The sequence below is a fragment of the Anolis sagrei genome, chromosome 9, assembly GCF_037176765.1.
Source record: "Anolis sagrei isolate rAnoSag1 chromosome 9, rAnoSag1.mat, whole genome shotgun sequence".
In the NCBI taxonomy this organism is placed as follows: Eukaryota; Metazoa; Chordata; class Lepidosauria; order Squamata; family Dactyloidae; genus Anolis; species Anolis sagrei.
The window spans coordinates 24,013,426-24,034,080 of record NC_090029.1 but is presented as its reverse complement, the minus strand read 5'-3'; the positions used below and the strand labels follow the sequence as shown (position 1 = coordinate 24,034,080).

At 44.8% G+C, this 20,655-nt stretch overlaps 1 protein-coding gene across 1 annotated transcript in view; it reads left to right on the top strand.

Annotated features, from left to right (window-relative positions):
• The first annotated feature begins 509 nt into the window (after positions 1-509).
• CORO2B (coronin 2B) overlaps positions 510-20,655 on the top strand; it is a 67,462-nt gene continuing 47,316 nt past the window's right edge. Inside the window, exon 1 of the mRNA XM_060755387.2 lies at positions 510-817. Within this exon, the coding sequence (XP_060611370.2) occupies positions 803-817 (15 nt within the window). The 5' untranslated portion in view covers positions 510-802. The remainder of the gene's footprint in view (positions 818-20,655) is intronic.

The following is a 20,655-nucleotide window of genomic DNA, read 5'->3' as shown; positions in this document are numbered from 1 at the left end:
TCCTATCCTTCCTCTCCTCCTCCTCCTCTTCTCTTCTTCCTCCTTTTCCTCCTCCTTCTATTCTCCTTGTCCTTCCTCTTTCTGTTTTCCCTCTTGCTCCTTTCCCTCCTCCTCCTATTCTTTCTCTCCTCCTTCTCCCTTTCCACCTCCTTGTATTTTCTCCTCCTCCTTCTATCTTTCCTCCTTCTCTCCCTTTACCTTTTCTCCTCCTCCTCCTCCTCTTTTTCCTCCTCCTATTCTTCTCCTCCTTCTGTTCTTCCTCCTTGTATTTTATCTTCCTCCTTTTTTCTTCTCCTCTTGCTATTCCTCCTACTCCTCCTATCCTTACTCTCCTCTTCCTCTTCTTCTCCTCTTTCTCTTCTTCCTCTCAACTTCCTTCCATTCTCCTTCTATTTTTCCTCCTGTTCTTTCCCTCCTCCTTCTCCTTTTCCTCCTCTTTTTATTTTATCCTCCTCCTACTATCCTTCCTCTCCTCCTTCTCTTCTTTCTCCTCCTCCTCCTCCCTCCCCTAAAGGCGGGCACGCGCGTCCTTCCTTCCCTGGTGCGCGCACCCAGTGCTCGGCGGCGGCTCTTGGTGCTTGGAGAGGAGGAGGAGGAGGAAGAAGAAGAGGAGGAGGAGGAGAAGGAGGAGGAGGAGGAGGAGGAGGAGGAAGGCAGTCCGGCATCGCCCTCGGGCGGGGGTCCCTCCTTCCTCCGCCGCCCCTCTTGGCCCCCGACCCGCCCTTCCTTCCTTCCTTCCGCAGAGCCTTCTTCCCTCCCTCCTTCCTTCCTTCCTTCTTCCCTCCCTCCGGGAACTTTCTGCATGACTGTCTCTAAGGTAAGTCGCAAAGAGGGGCTGGGATCCCCGCCGAGGAAGCCCCCTCCCTCCCTCCCTCTGTATTCTCAAAGGGGAAGGAGAGCCTGATTCTCCTCCTTCCCGAGAAACACCCACACAGTGGGTTCAAGCCGAGTCGGGGGTCCCTCTCTTCTTTCTCCTCCTGCTTTGTCATCTCCGAAGCCCCCTCCTTCCTTCCTTCCTTTCTTCCTTGCCTCCCTCGGGTGACAGCCGCGTGGCAATGACCATCGTGGGGATAATCATTCCCATCCTTGGGATCACAACTTTTTTCTTCTTCTTCTTCTTCCCTGGGCAAAGGCAGATAGAGAGAGAAAGAGAGAGGGAGCCCCATGCTGCAGGAGAAGCTTCCATCCATCCACACGCTGCATTTTTAACCCTTTCGCAGACCCCACGCGCGATTATTATCTTCTCTTCTCCCCGGCTGTTCTCCCTGAGTCCACACTGCCTCCTTATCCCGGTTTTGCCACACCTTTCCTTGCCTCGGTGCCTGATGATGGGAGTGCTGGGATTTGGAGTTTCAAGGGGAAGCCCCAGGGTGCATCTCTTGGCCCCACTTGAACTATGGGTGTGGGAGTGTGACAAGGGGTGCAGCTACACTATAGAACAGGCAAGGGCAAACTTGGGCCCTCCAGGTGTTTTGGACTTCAACTCCCACAATTCCTAACAGCCTACTGGCTGTTAGGAATTGTGGGAGTTGAAGTCCAAAACACCTGGAGGGCCCAAGTTTGCCCTTGCCTGTTCTATAGAATGAAGGTATGTGCTTTGGTGCCTCTTTCACTGGCCTAGATCAATGCTCTGGGATCCTGGGAGTTGTAGTTTGACAAAGGCTGCATCTACACTATAGAATGAATGAGGTTTAGTGCTACATTGTGGATTTAATGCAGTTTGGTGCCTCTTTCACTGCCTTTTCTCAAAGCTGTGGGGTCCTAGGAGTTGTAGTTTGACAAGAGCTACACCTACACTGTAGATAATGCATTTTGGCACCTCTTTCACTTCAGTGGATCAATATTGTGAGATCCTGGGAGTTGTAGTTTGATGGGCTGCATCTACATTGTAGATTTAATGCGGTTTGGCATCTCTTTCTCTGCAATGGATCAATACTGTGGATGCTAGGAGCTGTAGTTTGATGGGCTGCATCTACACTGTAGATTTAATGCGGTTTGGCGCCTCTTTCACTGCCTTGGCTCAATGTATAGAATCGTGGGAGTTTTAGTTTGACAAGGGGTGCATCTACACTGTAGATTTAATGCGGTTTGGCATCTCTTTCACTTAAATGGATCGATACTGTGGGATCTTGGGAGTTGTAGTTTGATGGGCTGCATCTACGCTGTAGATTTAATGCAGCTTGGTGCCTCTTTCGCTGCCTTGGTTCAATGTTTCAAATCCTGGGAGTTTTAGTTTGATAAGGGGTACATCTACACTGTAGACTTAATGCAGTGTAGTCCCTCTTTCACTGCAGTTGATCAGTTTGTGAGATCCTGGTAGTTGTAGTTTGATGGGCTGCATCTACACTGTAGACTTAATGCAGTTTAGCACTCCTTTCACTGCAATTGATCAATGTTGTGGAATTTTGGGAGTTGTAGTTTGACAAGGGCTGCATCTACGCTGTAGAATGAATGGGGTTTAGTGCTACACTAAAGATTGAATGTGGTTTAGCGCCTCTTTCACTGCCTTGGTTTAATGTATGGGACCCTGGGAGTTGTAGTTTGACAAGGGGTGCATCTGCACTGTAGACTTAATGTAGTTTGGTGCCTCTTTCACCGGCCTTGCTCAATGTATGGGATCCTGGGAGTTGTAGTTTGAGAAGGGGCACATCTACACTGTAAACACAATGCAGTTTCGCGCATCTTTCATTGCGCTGGCTCAATTTATGGGATTCTAGGAGTTGTAGCTTGATAAGGGGTGCATCTACACTGTAGACTTAATATGCTTTAGTGCCTCTTTCACTGCAGTGGATCAATGCTTTGGGATCCTGGGAGTTGTGGTTTGACAAGGGCTGCATCTGCACTGTAGAATGAATGGGGTTTAGCACTACACTGTAGATTTAATGCAGTTTGGTGTCTCTTTCGCTGCATTGGCTCAATGTATGGGATCCTGGGAGTTGTAGTTTGACAAGGAGTGCATCTACTACACTGGAGACTTAATGAGGTTTGGTGTCTCTTTCACTGGCCTAGCTCAATCTATGGGATCCTGGAAGTTGTAGTTTGAGAAAGGGCACATCTACACTGTAGAAGTAATGCGGTATAACGTGTCTTTCACTGTGTTGGCTCAATTTATGGGATCCTAGGAGTTGTAGTTTGACAAGAGCTGTATCTACACTATAGACTTAATACGGTGTAGTGCCTCTTTCACTGCAATTGATCAATGTTGTGGGATCCTAGGAGTTGTAGTTTGACAGGCTGCATCTACACTGTAGACATAATGCAGTTTGGCACCTCTTTCACTGGCCTGGCTCAATTTATGGGATCCTGGGAGCTGTAGTTTGACAAGGCCTTGAGTCTTCTCTGCCAAATAGCACTGGTACCTCAGCAAACTACAACCCCCAGGAATCCCCATAGGGCAAACAGCATTCATTCTGCAGTCGCCATAGACCTCCCTAGCATTTTCTCAAACCAATAGCATGAAAACTTTTCTGGCAGAGAACTACAGATCCCAGAAAGCCAAAGGAAACAGCTAGGAGTGGGAAAGTGTATCAGACTGCTCTAAATGTGTAATGTGGCTTAAGGGACCCAGCTTGGGAAGACCTTGTTGTTTCAAGTTGATAACTATAGAGTCCTGGGATTTGTAGTTTGGTGCTCTCAAGCCATGTCAGCCAACCTTAGGATAAAATAGGTCTTATGACTGAGTTAAGACATAAACATTATTGTTGTTGTTATTTGTTTATTTACTTTATCAAGGTGGTTAACAATTCCACACGTTGTTCATAGTTCACAAAAAGCATAATACTATTTTTTAAAGGTTTGCAAAATACTTTTGCTTTCTGTTTTGGTTTTCCTTTATGTTTTCCTTTAATGCAACCTAGGGTTTGCCTCAATAGCCTTTCCAAAGATGTTATATCTCTTTATTGCCGCTGGTTTTCACACTTCCTTTCTCTGAGCCTGATCTGAATGACATAAGAAGGTAGGGAAAAATATTATTTTCGTATCTTCTTCTAAGTTCATGGCCAGGCGAACCCATGCTCAGCCACGCAGGAGTCTCACTCTCTCAGCCTCAAAGGAAGGCAGTGGTGGAACCACCTCTAAATAAATTCTACAAGAAAATTATTATTATTAAGATTATTATTATTATTATTATTATTATTATTATTATTTGAAACAGAACAAGATGAGTCCACAGCAGACAAGATCACTCTGCTGGCTGTTGTATTGGATCACACATCGGACACTTCCCAAGTGCCTAGGACTGCGTGATGTATTATTATTATTATTATTAGTTTACTTTTAAATTTAAACATTTATTTATAATGACATTTACATACTGCCTTTGAGCCTAGCCTCCTCCATAAGGTACTCTAGGTGGTTTATAACAACAACAACAACAAATAATAATAATAATAATAATAGATGGGTAACAGCAACAACAACAACAACAGCAACAACAACAAATAATAATAATAATAATAATAATAATAATAATAATAATAATAGACGGGTAAATTCTCTCGTGAGGTATCAAATTTGAAGCAGGTATATCCACCTGCATAAACACTAACATTTTGAACATGCATTTTTTTTACTCTCAAATTTGTAATTCTCTTCCTCTCCTCAAGGTAGATTTTTGCCCTTCTTTAATGGAAGTTATGCAGGAATTCGAACCCAGACTCATAGCATACATAACCATGTCTCGGGTTTTGCAATGTAAGAAAAGCCTTTGATATATATTCACTCCAGGGTTGGTATATTCTGCTTTTGAGTATCTTTAGTTCTGGGTTGACTTTGCATTTTCCAGGCTGTCTGGCCATGTTCTAGAAGCATTCTCTCCTGACGTTTTGCCTGCATCTAACGCAGGTATCCTCAGAGGTTGTGAGGTCTGTTGGAAATGAGGCAAGTGGAGCTTATATATCTGTGGAATAATGTCCAGGGTGGGAGAAAGAACTCTTGTCTGCTTGAGGCAAGTGTGAATTTTGCAATTGATCTCCTTGACTATCATTGATTAGATTTGCAGCTTCAAAGACTGGCTGCTTCCTGCCTGGGGGAATCCTTTGTTGGGAGGTGTTAGCTGGTCCATATTGTTTCCTGTCTGGAATTCCCCTTCATTTCCCTTTCCTTTTCCACTTAAGCAGCTGAGGGGGGAAAGGAAAGGGCCTGAGGCTGTTAGGAATTGTGGGAGTTGAAGTCCAAAACACATGGAGGACTGAAGATTGCCCGTGCCTGATCTAAGACCTTGAATGGTGGTTACAGCATCCATACTGTAGAATCAATGCATCTCGGACCTATTTTGACTTCCCTGGCTCAATACTGTGGAATCCTGGGATTTGTAGTTTCATAAGGTATTCTTTGCCCAAAAGGTGCAAATGACGGCTCCCAAGATTCCACATGGCGGTCAAAGGGATGTCAAACTGCATTGATTCTACAGTCAACATTGTCTTCGTCATTTGGCGCTTTGGCTTTTCTACTAGAGTTGCATGGCATAAAATATACATATATGGAACAACTTGTTGATATATTGGAATCTTTTTGGTACCATATATGAATAGATATTTTTGTTTTAATGGAAGCATTCAGTTCATGGTAAATTTTAATCAGTGGATTTGAACTTGTATTTTAACTCGGTGTGTCTTGTTGTATGTTTTTTAATAGTGTTTTATTGCTTAAGCGGCTGAGGGGGAAAAGGAAAGGGCCTGAGGCGTTTAGGAATTGTGGGAGTTGAAGTCCAAAACACCCGGAGGGCCCAAGTTTGCCCATTCCTGAGCTACACTGTAGACTTAATGCAGGTCACCTCTGCAGGAGCCTACAGGAGTCATGCTGCATTATCCCAGGAAGTCTGCAGCCTACACCACTGGAGAAATTACACTGTTTAGCCGGTATTGCACTCCCTGACATCCACCGGGAAGTAGCAGCCGATAGTGAAAGGACCAAAGCAGTGACATCTCCAGCCCATCCTCTGTTCAGATATCAGCAAGCACGCCAATGCCTTAAATCAAGAAAATGTTTTTAAGATCTACAGAGATACTCACAGAAATACCTCAGCAAGTGAGAGTCCAAAAGTGGCAGGCTAAAACCAGAACCTCAACTCATGGGTAATACCAAATGAGAGACTCCCTCCTTGGCACATAAAAGACTGGGCAACTTGGAAGGCGCTGAACAGACTGCGTTCTAGCACCACGAGATGCAGAGCCAACCTTACGAAATGGGGCCACAAAGTGGAGTCCACGACATGTGAGTGGGAATAAGAGCAAACCACACACCAACTATTACAATGCAACCTGAACCCTGCCACATGCACAATGGAGGACCTTCTTATAGCAACACCAGAGGCACTCCAAGTGACCACTACTGGTCAAAGGACATTTAATAGAATGCCAAGTTTTTAAACTTTGTGTTTTAAAATACATCACAACTGTACCCTTGGTTTGCTCCTGATACAATAAATAAATCTCTTGTTTTAATGATGTTGTTTCCTGCCTCAAGCTGCAATGAGAGGCGAGTAATCATAATATATATATTTTTTGTCGTGTCAGGAGCGACTTGAGAAACTGCAAGTCGCTTCTGGTGTGAGAGAATTGGCTGTCTGCAAGGACGTTGCCTAGGGGATGCCTGGATGTTTTTGAAGTTTTATCATCCTTGTGGGAAGCTTCTCTCATGTCCATTCATGAGGAGCTGGAGCTGATAGAGGGAGCTCATCCGCACTCTCCCCGGATTCGAACCTGCGACCTGTTGGTCTTCAGTCCTGCCAGCACAGGGGTTTAACCCACTGCGGCACTGGAGGCTCCTAATAATAATAATAACAATAATAGATATAATATAATATTTATTATTATTATTATGAAGCTCCATAAAAGGTCTTCCAGAGTTGTATCCCTCCCCCATGAGCCTGAATCCTAGTTTTTCCCAACTTTGGAACGGCTTCCAAGAGAAAACGTTCCCGTTCCTTCAGAAATCAACGATGAGCATGAGATTTTCTTGGCTTTTCAAACTATTCTGTGAATGGATTTTATGTGAATGTAGACGCTGCTCCCCCGTGGGATTGTGCCCAAATAGACACACATGCCAAGATGTGATATGTGCCATTGCTCAGCCATGCGCAATTCATAAGCGCCAAGCACAATGCAAACCAAGCAGATTGGTACAGTGTTGGAATCTCTACTTGCTCAACCTTAAACTGGAAAAAGTTATCCAGGAAGTTCCAAAGTTATGAACAAGATTGGTTCTGTAGGCTTGTGCTTAAGCTGAATCTGTACGTCAGTCGGAACAGGACATTTTACACATGTAACTCCAGCCAAAGATAGATATATATTAGCTTTGGGTAGCATAGGGAAGGGTTCACACCCCTGTGGTGTTTGTTTTGCTGTCTCTGGCCCTGTTCAGAAGATCTCACCTCCCTTTCTGTCCCTTTGAACAATTTGGCTTGTTATGGAAACAAGGATTGGTGATAAAGCTTCACTGGAGACCCCTTTCCTCCCTGATAACAACTCTCCCAAGAGTGGATTTCCCTTCCAATGGGTAGGTTCTTCTCACTACCTGTTGTCTCAGCTCCATTCTTAACTATGAGTTGTTTGCAAGTTGGATATTTGTAACCCAGGGACTGCTGCTACGCCGGACCTATTTTTCTTTCTTGATAGAAACAGGGGAAGGGGGCTTTTGTGGGCACCTTTAGTAGACATACCTTGGACCTTTGTGCTGCATTTGTGCCCCATTTGTGCTGAAGGCCATGGAGATGCCACCTGCAGCCTTGCGGTCTAATCCTCTTTGACCCAGTGAGGATGGCCCAGAAAAAGGGGCTAAAAATACCCCGTGTTACCTGGAATCCCCGAACACCGAGGAAGCTCATTAGGGGAAATCTCCTGGGCTAAAAAAGGGCTGGGAACGTGACCCCAACTGGGGTCAGAGCATGGTCAGAAGGGGCTTCCTGGTTTCCTTGACCCTCTGGACATCAGTAGAGAACACCTCCTGGCTTGGGGTCCCATCCAGCCCACCTCTTATTATCAACCTTGATATACTGTGACTGTACATATATAGTTGGTCTTCCACTTTCATAGGGGCAAAAGGAGCAAGACCCATCACAAAAGGGAATTATGCCATTTTGGAAACCTTTCTAGGAATCTCGGTTCTCCTGCATGACTATGGTCATTGTCTGAGGGAAGTTGGCCACAGAATAGTGATGCAAGACCTACAAAGTTCTAGAAAAGTTCCAACCTTCATGAAGTGTAACCGCTTTCTCTGAAGCAATTTTCAATATTTTTGCCACCATCCCATCTCTTAGTAATGACAAGAGATGGTTGTCTCGGTTTGAGGTGGAAAGACAGATTAGAGTTGGGTATCATCTGATTGTTGATGGTGCAGGACCCAAAACTTCAGATCCTCTTTCCTGGTAATTTCATCTATATGTTGAATATAATGGGGTAAGACCCACAGGTCAACTGCCAAGGGGTTGAGCATCACCTTTGGGCTTCAACCCTCCAGGAAGGAGCCATTGCGAGGAAAGGCTCTCCAAAGTCCCATCCCAACAAGGAGGCCAAGGACATCCATTGCAGAGCATCTATGCTGAGTTTGTGATTGAGGAAAGGATGATTCCCATGCAAGGCCATTCCACATGCACAATGTGCATTGAACACTATCCATGTGCATGCATGTGTGTAAGAGCAAGTCATGTATTGAACATTGCCCTTGTGTGCACAAGTCTAGTTATACAAGTATTTCCAACTCATTGATACGGTGTCACTGTGCAGTTCCAATGACAAGTTTAGAAAGTCTCTGGGAGAAGGGCTCCCAGATGAGGAGTTCTCTTTCTAGATCTGTGTTTCTCAACCTGGGGAGTCACAAGGGAGTGTCAGAGGGGTCGCCAAAGACCATCTGGAAACACGGTATTTTCTGTTTCTCATGTGGGTTCTCTGTGGGAAGTTTGGCCCAATTCTATCGCTGGTGGGGTTCAAAATGCTCTTTGATTGCAGTTGAACTATAAATCCCAGCAACTACAACTCCCAAATACCAAGGTCTACTTTCCCTAAACTCCATCAGTGTTCACATTTGGGCATATTGAGTGTTTGTGCCAAGTTTGGTCCAGATCCATCATTGTTTGAGTCCACAGTGCTCTCTGGACGTAGGTGAACTACAACTGAATGCTTCCCAGTTTGATTCCGCTTTCACCTCCACAGCTCCGTCCAATGGGAATCTGGGATTTCTAGAGTTCCATCAAACTAGTTAACATGGAAAGCAGACTCTTCCCTGGCTGGTTTTGGATGCTTTGAGGTTGTCTCGCTGGGGATCTGTTTGGAGGCTGCCACTTTCCATTTGGTGGCCCCGAATGCCTGGCAGCAAAGGCGGATGACTGTGCGCCTCCTTGCATCCGCTTGCTTGCTCCTGTTCCCAAAGAGGAAAGCTGATGGGAGAGGAGAGGAGGGGGATTGCCGAGGGAACATTGCCGTGTGGGGCTAGTGAAGACGGTTGGTATGGCAACCTAGGAACAGCGGAGGAGGCAAAAAGGACACTTTGCTGGTGGGGTGGGGTGCCTGCAAAGTGCTGTTTCAAAGCACATGCGGCGGGCCTGCAAAACCAGGGAGGAATGGCCTTCCTTTGATGGTTTGAGGTCCAATAAACAGTTGGATATTTGCTCCTCGGTGACACCAGTGCAGTCTTCCTTATCCCAGCGCATCTGGAGAACCAGTTGGGTATTATTATTGCCTGATCCATTTCCAAAGATTGCACATGCAGCATTGTTGCACGTGGTTGAGCATTGTGCATGGTTTTGCGTTGTTTTATGAGTTTTAGGCCACAATTCACTCACAAGGTGCTGTTGTACACGGAGGTACATGAACATAAGGCAATGTTCTCATCTGCTTGAAGTTGCATTTCAGATGGCATGTGATAACTCACTGCAAGGAGTGGACCATCGTCTTTCAGTCACATCGGATGCTCCGCTTGAGTGAGTCCAAACATCTGCCCATCCTCCAGATCCAGTTGATGCATTGCTCAGTCTCTTAGCATTCATTCCCTGGCCTCTGGGTTGGAAAGTGCATTGCATTTGAGGGAAGAGGTGGAGAGACAGAGGAAAGTAGGAACTGGGATCTTGCAGGTTGATGCCTTGACAAAGAGGCAATGGCTTCAGTGACATCGTGGTCCTTGTCAAGGAAGGGAGAGATACCTGAGAATAATAGAAACATGGGACTAGAAGAGTTATGGAATTTGCTGAACCCAAACCCACAAAATGGGTTCAGCACCATGGATAGCTGCTTAGGTTTCAGACTAAACCCCAAAATGGACTCACAATCCCAATGGGAAAGACTGCAATCCTATTGGTGTCCTTCTTCAAAGTAAGCTTCCCCAAGGAAGGGATTGTTTTGTCCGATGTGGAGCATCCACACTGGCGCTGAAGTTGATGTGGAATTGGGCATGTTTTGATCTGCATGGGATGTGCATTGCATTGCTCGTTCGAGCAGCCTGGCGTTGTCATCCAGCGCAAGAGTTGATGGCACACAGCATGCATCTCTCAACATGTGGAGTTTTACGCCACAGAACCGTGACGCTGGGTCTCAGCCAAGGAGTCTAGAGAAGCAATCTGGATTATGTAGAACAGAGTGGCTCCAGTAACAATTAGTGACTTGTTGTTCTGGCTAAACTGCATGATAAATAGTCCCAATGGCCTTTGAGCAGCCTGGGGAAAGGTAGCTGACCCCTTCTCTTCTTCTGTTAGAGATCTGTATCTATTTCTGTAAAAGTCCTTTAAATGCAGCCATTCTTGTTTGGGGACAAGCGTGCCTCAGACTTTGACCTGATGCCTGTTGTTATTATTCTTCCTTCAAGTTGACTCCTTCGGCAGTCCTCTCTTAGAGCTTTCTTGGCAGAAGACTTAGAATCATAGAATCATAGAATTGGAAGAGACCTCATGGGCCATCCAGTCCAACCCCCATCAAGAAGCAGGAAAAATTGCATTCAAAGCACCTCCGACAGATGGCCATCCAGCCTCTGTTTAAAAGCTTCCAAAGAAGGAGCCTCCACCACACTCCAGGGCAGAGAGTTCCACGGGTGAACGACTCTCACAGTCAGGAAGTTCTTCCTAATATTCAGATGGAATCTCCTTTCTTGTAGTTTGAAGCCATTGTTCCGCGTCCTAGTCTCCAGGGCAGCAGAAAATAAGCTTGCTCCCTCCTCCCTATGACTTCCTCTCACATATTTATACATGGCTATCATGTCTCCTCTCAGCCTTCTCTTCTGAATGCTAAACATGTCCAGCTCTTGAAGCCGCTCCTTATAGGGCTTGTTTTCCAGACCCTTGATCATTTTAGTCACCCTCCTCTGGACAAATTCCAGCTTGCCCAGCTTCTTACTCAAAGGTTTGCCATGACTTCCCTCTAAGGCTGAGAGTGTGACCTGCCTGCGGCTGAGTGTGGATTTGAACTTCTGGCCATCGGGTATCCTAGGGTGCATCTTCATTGTGGATTTATGCAGTGTGGCACCTGCTTGAACTGCGATGGCGCAATGCCATCGAATCCTAAGATTTGTACAAGGCCTTCTCTACCACCAAGTGCTGATGACAACTCCCAGTATTCAATAGCATTGAGCCATGGCAGTTCAGGTGGTGAACTGAATACATTCTGCAGTGTAGACGCACCCCTTGTCCAGCTCTCAAATCACTGCACCAGATGGATTTCTTTGGAGGATGTTTCAGAGGCGGGAAGCCACTCCTTTCTTTTGGCTGTCCACATTTAATGATGTGCTTGTGATGCTGGAGGAGACCGATCAGGGCTCAGGGGTCCTGGCACAGTCCAGCCCTCGGTGTCTCGCTTTCATTGGGCCTGACTGACCCATTGTGAATGGGCCAATAATAGCCACAGTGTCTCCTGGGCCTCTCTCCCTCCGCAGGGAATCAAAGCACTGCCATTCAGTTCGACAGACAGAGTTTCTCCCCAAAGCCTGGGGTGGTGGAGGATGGGAGACAAAGAGCTTTCCCACCACCTTCAAATGTCGATGGAAAGATGGCCCATGTTCAGTTCATTGGGCGATGGACTTCCAAATGGAAATGGAGATGAGCACCAACCCCCAGAGTCAGACACAACTGGACTTAATATCAGGGGGAAACTTTACTTTGCTATAAATAATAATAATAATAATAATAATAATAATAATAATAACTCTATGCAATACAATATTTGTTCCTGGGTTATCAATGTCATTTCCTGATTGATTCTGTCATAAAATCATGGGAAAGGTTAATCAAACTGCACAAACTTTGTTTTTGCTATAGTTTTGCAATGAATATCTCATCATTGAGTCTCAACCAATTCCTCATTATTTGTGGCAGCCACAAAAACAAACGTTTCTGGGGTAAACCAACTACTTTCAAAGTAAGGACCACACAATGAAACAGGAAATAACACTTCCAAACCAGAAACAGAACGTGTTTCAAATGTTGTTACATAATGGAATTGTCCCTGCCTAGCATAAAAAAACCATCCATGGCATTATGCTGCCATAGTGAAAACCACATGCCAATGTAGTGTGCAACATATGTATGTAGTCAGCATAGTTGCACACAGTTTGAGTCTAGTTGCACACTTCTTCAGAAGTTTTTTTTTAATATCAGGAGTGACTTGAGAAACTGCAAGTTGCTTCTGGTGTGAGAGAATTGGCCGTCTGCAAGGATGTTCCTGAGGGGATGTCCGGATGTTCTGATGTTTTACCATCCTTGCGGGAGGCTTCTCTCATGTCCCCGCATGAGAAGCTGGAACTGACAGAGGGAGCTCATCCGCGCTCTCCCCGGATTTGAACCTCTGACCTGTTGGTCTTCAGTCCTGCCGGCACAAGGGTTTAACCTACTGCGCCACTGAGAGTGCCATTCTTCAGATGTTACCTTACCACTTATAGCCAAATTAGATTCCCTTTAGGGCTGCCATTAGTTGGAAACAACAACAATAACAACAATAATATACATGCATGATCATTCTGCATGGTGTCCTCCTGGCACGCAATGAAAATGTGCTATTACACATGTGCTATTCTTCCTACTTCAGTGTGTATTGAGATGCACAATTGTTTGCAGAAATGACTGCTTCCACTGTCATTGCTCATTGTCCACAATGTCACTAACCTTGAGTTTTGGGGAGAGAAGGAGTGTAAATAAACTATACACCGTGTGTCATAGAGGACAACATGGTTTCTTCCCAATTCCCAGAGCTCCAGAGATTTCCCGCTAAGCTGCTTTGTGCAGAATTTGGGAGGCAATTTTAATATATTAATCCTTAAATGGCAAGAATAGAATGTGGACGCAGCTTAGTGCATGGACGTTCTTAACATGCCTAATGGAAGCTGAGGACATGTTTTGGAGAGACTGTGGCACGAATTCAGAGATCATTGCAGGCCCTGAGATTTATGAGCCAAAGCCTGGAATTGACAGAAATGCCATTACATGTTACATATTGAACACAGTTGTTCACAGTTGTCATTCTTACACAGACACGTAAAACACCAAGAATGAGAATATATATGTGTATGTGTTTGTTTGTTTGTTTGTGGGATTAACATAACTCAAAAACCACTGGATGAACTGACACCAAATTTGGACACAATACACCTATCAGGCCAAGCAGTGACCATCACTCTCAAAAACACTGAAAAACACAATAGAAGGGACTTTAAAAGCCAAAAAATAAAAATACATTACAACGCATGCACAAAACCATATATATGTATGCAAACATACATATACACAAATATATACACACATATATACATACACACAACACATATACACAGACTGGGCCACAGCACTGTGTGGCAGGGGACGGCTGGTGTGTGTGTGTGTATGTATGTGTGTGTGTATATATATTCCTGTTTGAATGTAGAGCAGCATGGAGGTTGAGTTCTGGAAACCAAAAGCGCAGGAAAAGGAGGAAACTAATGCAGTTAATAAACACATAACTCCAATCTTTGCAGTTTGTAGTAACTATTCTGTTCAGGCCGGCAAAACTGTAGCAAGCTCACTTTGCAGCTCAGGTCTCATTCTGTGCAAAATTCACACAGCATTGTTGTCTGCACAGAAAAAGCCCTTCTGTGCATAAATTGTTGCTTTCTGCAGATATTAACTGTGTATTTTTTCTGTGCTAAGGCCAAACTCTGAAGATCCTCCTCAATCTTGGATTTTCCACCCCAGGATCTCCTGACACTTAAGAAATGCATATATTCTTTCCATTCCTACCAAGAAGCTATGCTTTTGCAGATGATTTTTGGTCCAGGAGACACATTCTCTGCCTTTGGGGCACACTTTTTCCTCTTCTTTGGAAGGGAATCACATAGAGATGCAAATAGCCTCCGTCTGGGCTTCGTCATCCATTGGATGCTGTTGCCGGCTATCTTTCCGCCGACGGCTAAATTAAGTCGATTGCTAGTCAATGTACATTTGTGGGCATGTTGCTATAGGAACAGGGCTATGCACCAACTCTGTCACGAACCTTCTGCAACACAGTTCGGAGGGCAGCTGGTTGCCAGGACGAATGACGCAAAGTGTGTCTACACTGGATAATTAATGCAGTTTGACCCCTCTTTTTAACTTCCATGATTCCATGAGAGTTGTCCTTGGGAGTTGTCCATTCACAGGGCCTTGTTTGTATGGAAAATAAGGAACAAAAAAACTACACACAATGTGCAACCATGTGCAACTCTGCTTCTGTAACTGTAAGACCAAAATGTCCAACTTCTTCCATAGAGAAACATTCCATAACATCAAAAGAATAGCAAGTTTAAACACATGCACATAGAATAGGAATGATGTTGCATGGCTACTGACTTTAATGCGATGGCAAATCTGCTTTGGGTTTTAATCCAAACTTAAAAGGTGGTATCCAAGGTGTCAAATTCTACAGCCCAAATGGAACTGGGACCTTGGAGAGCTCCTTTCAGGTTTCCTTGTGTTTCAATATTGCCACTTATTTTTGTTCCTACCTGTATTGTTGGTTTAATGCTGTGGTGGGCAACCATGTTCTCTGGAGGTGGGGGAACCCAAAGACTAGGCACGGTGCCATTTGCTTCCTATTGCTTTTCCTGCTGCCTTGTGCTGTTTCAAACAGGGATTTGACCATCCATGTCTTTTTAATATCTATGGGAGACCTTGAAGCCAAGACCCCATAGATATCAGGGGCCAACTCTACCTTTTTGCTGGTGTTTAGATTCCTCAGATCTTTCCTGGAACCTGGAGATGTTGTCATTGCTTCCTTGTGCGATATATCATGTTTTAGTTCTCTTTTCTATGATTTCGCCTACCTTTCTGAGCTCAAAAGTGGTCTCCATCTAGAGTTGTCATGCAGTTAGAAGACTTCTCTCTTTCTTTCTTTAACACTCTCTTATTTTTTTATCTTTCTTTCCCTTTCTTTTTTCTTTATCTTTCTGTCTCTTTCTTTCTCTTTCTCTTTTTCTCTCGTCTCTCCTTCTCTCTCTTTTTTTTACTTTCTCTCTCTCTTCTCTCTTTTTCTGTTTTTCTTTCTTTCTTCTCTCCTTCTCTCTCTTCTCTCCCTCGCTTTCTTTCTCCTTTTTCTCTCTCTTTTACTCTTTCTATACTCTCTCCTTCTCTCTCTTCTCTCTCTCTCTTTTACTTTCTCTCTTCTCTCTCTTTTTCTTTCTCTCTTCTCTCCTCTCTCTTCTCTCACTCGCTTTCCTTCTTCTTTTTCTCTTTTTTACTCTTTCTATACTCTCTCCTCTCTCTCTCTTTTACTTTCTCTCTTCCCTCTCTTTTTCTTTCTCTCTCCTCTCCTCTCTTCTCTCACTCGCTTTCTTTCTCCTTTCTCTCTCTCTTTTACTCTTTTTGTCCTATCTCCTTCTCTCTCTCTCTCTCTTTTATTCATTCTCTCCTCTCTCCTTCTCTCTCCTTCTCTCACTTTTTCCTCTCTCTCTTTTCTCTCTTTTTTACTCTTTCCCTTCTCTCTTTTTCTTCTTCTCTCTTTTCTCTCTCTCCTTCTCTCTCTTATCTCTCTCTCTCTCTTTCTCTGTCTTTCTCCCAGTGCCGTCAACCATGTGTGAATGAAATTAATGGGACCACTCTCTTGGCTGGAAAGGTTTTTGCCTTGGGTCTATTCGTTTGTTTGGCCTTTGCTCATTTCGGAAGAACAGGCCTCCGGATGCATTTGTGCCACAGAGAGAAGAGCTTGGAGCCTGTTTTTCATATTTCCTGCTTTATCTCATTATTATAGGAGGAAAGACGTATATATTATCGGAGGAAAGAGAAAAAAGGCCATGGGTGCCCAAGGGTTTGCAAGGGTCATGTGCTTTGTTCCCACAGGACAGCTGCTATACAAGGCTCAGGGACAGAAGAAGCAGCCATTCGATGTAAAATAATCACTGTGTAACACAATTTTTGTTCCTGCGTTAAAAATATCATTTCTTACAAGTCTGGCATAATTGGAATTAACAACTGGACATAGCCCTCTGGATGTTCTGCAACTCCCAGTTTCCCTTGCCTTTGGGAGTTGTAGTCCAGCAACATCTGAAAGGCTGGATCAGTGCCTAGAAATAATGTAGTTTGATCCTACTTTAACTAAATGCTGGGGATGGTGGGAGATGTAGTTTAGTGAGGACCCAGCACTTTTTGGCAGAGAACGCCCAAGACCATGGCAAACTACAACTCCCAGGCTTCCATAAAGTGATATCAAACGGCATCATTTCTACCGTGCAGATGCATCCAGAGTCAGGTCATGTTGTAGTAAAGCCTGAGGCTGATGGGTTCACTGATGATTTAGAGAAAATTGTGGGATTTCCTTTGGCACAAATACTCTATACACCCCAATTTGAATACTGGTGGGGTTGAGGGTGTTGATGTTGTCATTTGAGAGTTGTAGTTGCTGAGATTTATAGTTAACCTACAATCAAAGGGCATTCTGAATTCCACCAACAATAAAATTGAACCAAACTTGGCACACCGAACTTCCATGACCAACAGAAAATACTGGAAGGATTTGGTGGGCATTTGCCTGAGTTTTGCAGTTGTTTTTCACCTACTTTCATAGAGCATGGTGGAATCAAACAATGATGGATCTGGACCAAACTTGGTTCCTAAGACCATCAAAAATATGGTCTTTGGCAACCCCTCTGGCACCCCCTCGTGACCCCCTCAGGGGTCCCAGCCCCCAGGTTGAGAAATGCTAGTTTATACACTGGACTCTTGTGTGGTGCTGTGGTCATAGGTATTTCCAGGCCTGGAGTGCAACAAGTCAGCCATCTTGATGCACAAGGAAAACTATCCCAACTCTTTCCCCCCAAAGACCTGCAGCTCTGTGCAAATGTTGCTTTCTACCAGTTGTGGTTGTACCAGTTGTGGTTGTAGTCAAAGCAATGGTATTCCCTGTAGTAACCTACGGATGTGAGAGCTGGACCTTAGGGAAGGCTGAGCAAAGGAAGAGAGATGCTTTTGAGCTGTGGTGTTGGAGGAAAGTTCTGAGAGTGCCTTGGACTGCAAGAAGATCCAACCAGTCCCTCCTCCAGGAAATAAAGCCCGGCTGCTCACTGGAGGGAAGGATACTAGAGACAAAGTTGAAGTACTTTGGCCACATCATGAGGAGACAGCAAAGCCTAGAGAAGACAATTATGCTGGGGAAAGTGGAAGGTAAAAGGAAGAGGGGCCGACCAAGGGCAAGATAGATGGATGGCATCCTTGAAGTGACTGGACTGACCTTGAAGGAACTGGGGGTGGTGACAGCTGACAGGGAGCTCTGGTGTGGGCTGGTCCATGAGGTCACGAAGAGTCGGAGACGACTGAACGAATGAACAACAAAACCAGTTGTGGAGTTTTTGCTGTCGGTATTTTGTTGTGGGCTTCCCTGTTTCTGCATGGGCTTAGTCGCATTAAAAGTAAGCCTATTTGGCTCACTTGGAGTGCATTTTCCAAGCTCGTTTCCACAAAAGTTCGTCAGGGTTAATTCTAGTTAAACCAAGCTGGGAAAAGAGAAAGAGGGAGGGTTGAGTCTTTGTTAACCTCCATGAAGTCATGAGAGACTGAAGAAATACCCAGATGAATCAACAAAAAGGAGGGAGAGATGACAACGGGGGAAACAGAGGCGTTTTCTTGAAGCGAAGGGTGGAGAAAGAAAGAGAGAAAGGAGCCACAAAGGAGACAAGGGAGGCATGTTTCCCATTGTCCTTTTGCCCTTTTGCTTATGGTACCATCGGCCTGCAGAAACCATATCGTACCATTGGATGACTGGCCTCAATTCAGCCAAACGCTTGGCATCTGGAGCCCTTTCTTGGCCAGTTTTGCAGAGTGCATTCAAGGCAACCAGGCAACCGATGGCATTTCCTTGCTGTCTTTTCTGCGATCACCAAGGCAGCCAGATGCAAACATGGCTTTTGGAAAGCAAAAAACCCCACAGAATAAAGCCTAAGGCCCCCCCCAATAAAGCCAGAGCTGTAGTAAGGGCCTTAGTGCAAAATATTGGTTTCCGAGCCAAATGAAAACACCATAAGGTGGTGATGTAAGGCTTCTGCATCCAGCAAAATGCATCCAAAAACTTACCAAGGAATTTTGAAATGTCCTCTTTTGATATGTTGAAGTGGATAAGAAATGAGGGAAGATGAAATTTCGAAGCAGCCAACAAGGCAGGTAAATGGTTGGCATAGAAACGAAAGGGAGAAACGGGTGGAAACTATTATCGGAATTCAAGATAATTAGCAACGGAGAATGCAAAGAGCCTTAAAAGTCTCTCAAAAAATACTACACTGATCTTTATGGGGGAAATATCAAGTACAAAACAAATAGGATGTCACATTAAAGAATATAGTTTTCAAGCCACGGATGAATGACTGTGAAATGACAACCCTAACTGAAGTTATTTGTATTAAAACTGCCCTTTATCCTAGGATCTCCGGGTGAAGTGCAATATCAATGATGGGAAACACTTCCATAATAAGCAAAGCTTGGGAGGATTAACCTCTGCCTCAGTCGTGACATTGGAGTTCTTACAAGGCTTAAGTGTTATGAGATGGAGGTCCTGCTGATTTCTTTTAATATTTAAAGGGTTCAGACTAAGCAAGAAGATTCCCCGTTTTTCCCTTCCTTTCTTCCTTTCTTCCTTTCTTCCTTTCTTCCTTTCTTCCTTCCTTCCTTTCTTCCTTTCTTCCTTCCTTCCTTCCTTCCTTCCTTCCTTCCTTCCTTCCTTCTTCTTTCCTCCTTCCTTTCCTCCTTTACTCCTTCCATCCTTTTCTGCTTCTTTTTTCCTTCTTTCTTTCCTTCCTTCCTTTCTTCCTTCCTCCCTCCCTTCCTTCCTTCCTCCTTCCTCCCTTCCTCCTTTCCTCCTTCCTTCCGCCTTCTTTTCTCCTTCCGTCCTTCCTTTGTTGCTCTTTCGTTTCTCCTTCCTCCTTCCTTCCTTTCTCCTTTTTTCTCCTTCCTCTTTCCTTCTTCCTACCTCCCTCCCTCCTTCTTTCTTCCTTTCTCTTTCTTTCCTCTCTTCCTCTCCCCTTCCATCCTGCCTTCCCTTCTCCTTCCTTCCTTTTTCTTTCTTTCCTCCTTCCTTCCTCCTTCCCTTCTCCTTACGTTTTTCCTTCCTTCCTTCCTTCCTTCCTTCCTTCCTTCCTTCCTCCTTTCCTCCTTCCTTCCGCCTTCTTTTCCTTTCCTTCCTCCTTCCTTTCTCCTTCCGTTCTCCTTCCATTCTTCCTTCCTTCCATCCATCCATCCATGCCTGGCTTCTTAACTGCAGGCCCATTTCCGGATCCGGTAAATGGATATTGTGCTGAATATTGTCCTAAAAGCTATGGAGGACCTATTTAAGATTTGCTATATTTACCGGAATCTAATGCACCATCGAATCTAATGTGTACTCCCATTTTCAAAACCTTAAAACCAAAAAAAGTATTTGCTGGTGAATGCCATGTGCAAAAATTGCCCTCTTTGTCATTTGGTCAAAAAAGGTGTGCATTAGTGGCTGCCTTTTGCCTTTAAAAACAAAAGTGTTAGGACAACACAGCTTCCAGTGACAGGAAATAAAACCTTGGGTTGCAGCTATGCTGTAGAATGAGTCTACTTTAATTGCCTTGGTTCAATGCTTTGGAGACAATCAAGACAATCTTAACCTAATGCAACACAGTTCTACTGCATTGTAAAGTCTGTTTTGTGAATGGTGAGGTCTCTTTCTATGGATGGCCATCTGTCGGGGGTGCTTTGATTGTGTCTTCATGGCAAGATGGGGTTGGACAGGAAGGCCTTTGGAGGCCCCTTCTAATTTTAGTTGTATTTTTATGTCCATCACTCAGCCCCGCCCCTTTCTGGTCAGTAATATGTGGGTTGCTGGACTCTGGCCAGAACTGCTTCCTCTGCCCTTAAAACGGGCACCATGCTCTCCTACCTTGGCCGTAATCTTTTCAATGAGAGCTTGACTGTTGGAAGGCGGTCATGGCTGCAGGGCCTTTGGGGACAGAGGTCCGGGAAGAAGGAAGGCTTTGGTTTTTGGTGGGGTCAGGGGCTTCGGAGAGTGGGGCCCAGGTGGTGGGTGTCCAACTTTCTGCAGAGGGGCTCCTCCAGCTCTTAAAGGCAGCCCTTCTTTGCATCCCGTCTGCTCAGAGAGTCCTTTGCCATCTGTCTGTGGCTCAAGGTCAAATCATCAAAGGGGTTGGAAGCAGTTGCAGAGCAGATGACGTGGGGAGAGGCACGTCGCTGGCTGCTGGCGGAGAGTCTGGTTGTCTGGCACATCA